The sequence below is a fragment of the Asparagus officinalis genome, chromosome 5 (assembly GCF_001876935.1).
Source record: "Asparagus officinalis chromosome 5, Aspof.V1, whole genome shotgun sequence".
NCBI lineage: Eukaryota > Viridiplantae > Streptophyta > Magnoliopsida > Asparagales > Asparagaceae > Asparagus > Asparagus officinalis.
This window is the reverse complement of record NC_033798.1, coordinates 38,308,399-38,313,810: the sequence shown is the minus strand read 5'-3', so window position 1 is coordinate 38,313,810 and position 5,412 is coordinate 38,308,399. Positions and strand designations below refer to the sequence as shown.

General features: G+C 37.3%; 1 protein-coding gene across 1 annotated transcript; it reads left to right on the top strand.

Moving 5' to 3' along the window:
* On the top strand, nt 1,681–2,820 carry LOC109841727. The gene has a single exon (XM_020410673.1). The coding sequence runs from the start codon at nt 1,681–1,683 to the stop codon at nt 2,818–2,820; it is 1,140 nt and encodes a 379-aa protein (XP_020266262.1).

The window sequence follows — 5,412 nt, the reverse complement described above, 5'->3', positions numbered from 1 at the left end:
AATTTAATGTAGTCATTGTTTGATTGTAATACATAAGCTGATGATAGACTTTCTTCTTTGGTTTTTAGATCAATAGTTTTAATCTACTAGTAAAAAGAGGCCCCCAGCTCCATTAGGTGGATCAAACATTTAGGAGGGGTGAGTCACCTAGAACTTAAAATTGGAACTGAGATAATCTGTGGGATAAATTTTTAAGGTGTTAGTCACACATAACTAAAACTAGAACAAAATTTTACAGTGTTATTCAAGTAAAACTCTATCAAAACTAGAATTAGGATAATGATATATACAAAATTATCCCACTTTTTTTATTTTTCTATACAAACATGATAGTTCTAGTCTCTCAAATTATTCCAACTTTTAGATTGAAACTAGGTGGTAAAAAACTAGAACTCATATTTATTTTGTTAATTTTATTTTTTATATTTCTTTTTTTTCCTTTACTTCTTTCCTATTATGGTTATCACCATCATTAGACCATCATTATAATAATAATTGTCAATATCTTATAGTCTAACCAAAAGTTATTTAATAGTAAAGACCATTCTTGTAAGCAATTATTAAATAATAATAGTAAGTTTAAAATACATAAATAGTATTTATATCTTCAAAATGCATAAATATATATTTCATAGTTATAAAAATTTATCCCACGTTATTTTATCTCTCGTTTCACAAAATTGTTCCTATTTATCTCACTAAAATATCCCACTAACAAAAAATTATTTTACTTTAACAATTATCCCATTTTACTTGAAAATGTCACAATTGACTAACACCACTTATCTTAGGGTGTGTTTGGATTTCAATGGGGTTAAGGAAAGTTAAGGGAAACTAGGTGTGAGAATGGAAGGGAAGGGATGAGAGTTCCCTTCCCCTTGGTTACACCCCAATTTGGGGTGTAACAAATTTTTTACTGTTAGGGGGTGAACCAAGGGGAACTAGGGTGAATAACTTCACCTCCTAAATATTCCCAAACAAGATGAATGGTTCCCCTAACATCCCTTCACTCTTATTCCCCTCAATCCAAACAAGCCCTTAGCGAAGGTTTTACCGCATTAATGGTTCCCACTGTGGCATACCCGTTTCAGCTAAAAAAAAGGGGGAATCTGTTGAAAAGTAAACTTGATTTTGAATCAAGTTTAATTATTGGATCAATGATCCAATTATCACTTGTTGGGCCAAAATTCAATACTTGATCCAAGTTCTAGAGTTTTCTCTAGAAATATCTAAACATCTCCACCTCCTTAAAATATTCTACAAAATTATAGAGAATGAATATCTAGATATTTCTCTAGATAATTGTAATATAAAATTCTAGATATTATGCATATCTAGATATTTCTCTAGATAATTGTAATATAAAATTCTAGATATTATGCTAGAACTCTCTAGATTTAGGATTAAAATATTATAAAATTCTAGATATTATGCTAGAACTCTCTAGATTTAGGATTAAAATATTCTAGATATTTTGTACTTTAGAGGCTATAAATACCTCCCATTCCCTCTCATTTGTAATCAAGAAGTTCCAAGTTGTTCTAAGGTGTTCAAAAGAAATAAAAAATCTTCTTCTTCCTAAATTTTTTATTGTCTCCCGAATTCTTAAACACTTTCTCCATCACCTCCAAATATTTTTTCCCAACAAAGTGGTATCAGAGCTAGAAGATTCCCTTGAAGATGGCGAGTAACGGTGTTCCCTTTCAAGTCCCGATGCTCACAAAGAGCAACTATGACAATTGGAGTCTAAGAATGATGGCTATCCTAGGAGCACATGACGTGTGGGAGATAGTCGAGAAAAGCTTCATTGAACCGGAGAATGATGGTAGTCTATCTCAAACTCAAAAGGATAGTTTGAGAGACTCAAGGAAGAGAGACAAGAAGGCTCTCTGTCTAATCTATCAATGTCTAGATGAAGATACATTCGAGAAGGTCGCGGGAGCAAAGACGACCAAAGAAGCATGGGAGAAGCTTCGAACTTCTTACAAGGGAGCAGATCAAGTCAAGAAGGTACATCTTCAAACTCTAAGAGGAGAATTTGCGTTGCAAATGAAGGAAGGTGAACTCGTCTCCGATTACTTCTCAAGAGTTTTAACGGTTACTAATAACCTAAAGAGAAATGGCGAGAAGTTAGATGAGGTGAGAATCATGGAGAAGGTTCTTAGATCGTTGGATCCAAAATTCGAGCATATTGTCACTGTCATTGAAGAAACAAAGGATTTGGAGGCTATGACGATGGAGCAACTTCTTGGGTCGTTACAAGCTTATGAAGAAAAGAAGAAGAAGGAAGATATTGCAGAACAAGTACTCAAGATGCGGATTAATCAAACTAAAGAAGAAAGCGGACGAAGTTATCAAAGACGAGGTGGCGGTCAAGTCCGAGAACGAGGTCGTGGATATGGAAATGGACGAGGTTGGAGGCCTCATGATGACAACACCAACCAAAGAGGAGAAAGCTCATCAAGAGGTTGTGGGAGAGGAAATCAAAAACCAAGGTACGATAAGTCAAGTGTTAAATGCTATAATTGTGGAAAGTTTGGACACTATGCTTCCGAATGCAAAGCTCCGAACAATAATAGAGTTGAAGAGAAGTCCAATTATGTTGACGAAAGAAGCCAAGAAGATGATATGCTATTGATGGCTTATAAGAAAGATGAACAAGATGAGGTTCACAAGTGGTACCTCGATAGCGGTGCAAGCAATCACATGTGCGGGAAAAGAAGCATGTTCGTGGAGCTTGATGAATCAGTGAAAGGAAATGTGGCTTTGGGAGATGAATCGAAGATGGAGGTGAAAGGTAAAGGAAATATTCTCATCTGATTGAAGAATGGAGATCATCAATTTATTTCCAACGTTTACTATATCCCAAGCATGAAGACCAATATATTGAGCCTTGGACAACTCTTAGAGAAAGGTTATGATATTCGATTAAAGGATAATAACCTTTCTATAAGAGACCAAGAAAACAATCTCATTACCAAGGTGCTGATGTCAAAGAATAGAATGTTTGTTCTTAACATTCAAAATGACATCGCACAATGTCTCAAGATGTGCTACAATGAGGAGTCCTGGCTTTGGCATCTTCGATTCGGGCATCTCCACTTTGGAGGATTAGAGCTACTTTCTAAAAAGGAGATGGTGAGAGGATTGCCTTGCATCAACCATTCAAATCAATTGTGTGAAAGGTATCTACTTGGAAAGCAATTCAAAATGAGCTTTCCAAAGGAGTCAGACACAAGAGCGCGGAAGCCATTGGAACTCATACATACAGATGTATGTGGCCCGATCAAACCAAGATCACTCGGTAAAAGTAACTACTTTCTTCTCTTTATTGATGATTTTTTAAGAAAAACATGGGTTTACTTTTTGAAGGAAAAATCAGAAGTGTTTGAAAACTTCAAAAAGTTCAAAGCCTATGTCGAGAAGGAAAGTGGCATTGTGATCAAAGCCATGAGATCCGACCGTGGAGGAGAATTCACATCCAAGGAATTTGAGAAGTATTGTGAAGATAACGGTATTCGAAGACAATTGACGGTGCCGAGGTCCCCTTAACAAAATGGAGTTGCGGAAAGGTAGAACCGGATAATCCTTGAAATGGCGAGGAGCATGCTCAAAAGTAAGAAACTACCAAAAGAGTTGTGGGCAGAAGCAGTTGCATGCGCGGTTTATCTATCAAATCGATCTCCAACAAGAAGTGTTTCGGGAAAAACACCACAAGAAGCTTGGAACGGAAGGAAGCCCGGTGTTTCTCATCTAAGAGCCTTTGGAAGCCTTGCTCACGCTCATGTACCGGACGAAAAGCGGAGCAAACTAGATGACAAAAGTGAGAAGTACATCTTCATTGGTTACGATGCCAACTCCAAAGGCTACAAGCTCTACAATCCTGATACAAAGAAGACAATCATCAGTCGAAATGTCATCTTTGATGAAGAAGGAGAATGGGATTGGAGATCAAATGATGAAGACTACAACTTCTTTCCACATGTTGAAGAAGATGAATTGGAGCAACCAAGAGAGGAGCCTGTTACCCCCACCAACTTCACCAACAACAAGTTCTCAAGAAGATGAAAGTTCGAGCGAAAGGACTCCACGTTTCAAAAGTCTGCAAGAACTTTACGAGGTAACCGAAAATCAAGACAATCTTACTTTATTTTGTCTATTTACGGATTGCGAGCCCATGAATTTCGAAGAAGCTATGAAGAAGAAGACATGGAGAAATGCAATGGATGAAGAGATCAAGGCGATACAAAAGAATGAGACATGGGAGTTAGCTTCACTTCCAAATGGGCATAAGGCGATCGGTGTGAAGTGGGTGTACAAAGCAAAGAAGAACTCTAAAGGAGAAGTTGAATGATACAAGGAAAGATTGGTGGCAAAAGGTTATAGTCAAAGAGCGGGAATCGACTATGACGAAGTATTCGCTCTTGTTGCTCGTCTAGAAACTGTTAGATTAATCATTTCATTGGCAGCTAAAAACAATTGGAGGATACATCAAATGGATGTCAAATCAGCCTTCTTAAATTGAGATCTTGAAGAAAAAGTTTACATTGAGCAACCACAAGGCTACATAATCAAGGGAGAAGAAGACAAAGTCTTGAGGTTAAAGAAGGCGCTTTATGGGTTAAAACAAGCACCAAGAGCTTGGAATACTCAAATTGATAAGTACTTCAATGAGAAAAGTTTCATCAAGTGTCCATATGAGCATGTACTCTATATCAAAACTCAAAACAATGATATATTGATTTCATGCTTGTATGTAGATGACTTGATATTCACAGGCAACAATCCAAGTATGTTCGAGGAATTCAAGATGGAGATGACGAAGGAGTTCGAGATGACCGATATTGGATTAATGTCTTACTACCTTGGAATTGAAGTGAGACAAGAAGATAATGGAATTTTCATTACTCAAGAAGGCTATGCTAAAGAGGTTCTTAAGAAGTTCAAGATGGATGACTCGAATCCAGTAAGCACGCCAATGGAATGTGGAGCCAAATTGTCAAAGCAAGAAGAAGGAGAGAGTGTAGATCCAACACTATTTAAGACCTTGGTTGGAAGCCTACGCTACTTAACGTGCACAAGACCTGACATCCTATATGCAGTCGGAGTTGTGAGCCGATACATGGAGCATCCAACAACAACTCATTTCAAGGCAGCTAAAAGGATACTTCGCTATATCAAAGGTACCATAAACTTTGGCTTGTATTACTCTGTTTCTGACGATTACAAGCTTGTTGGATTTAGCGATAGCGACTAGGGTGGAGACGTAGATGACCGAAAAAGCACAAGCGGATTCGTGTTCTTCATTGGAGATACATCTTTCACATGGATGTCAAAGAAGCAACCAATTGTCACCCTTTCTACTTGTGAAGCGTAGTATGTAGCAGCTACTTCATGTGTTTGCCATGTTGT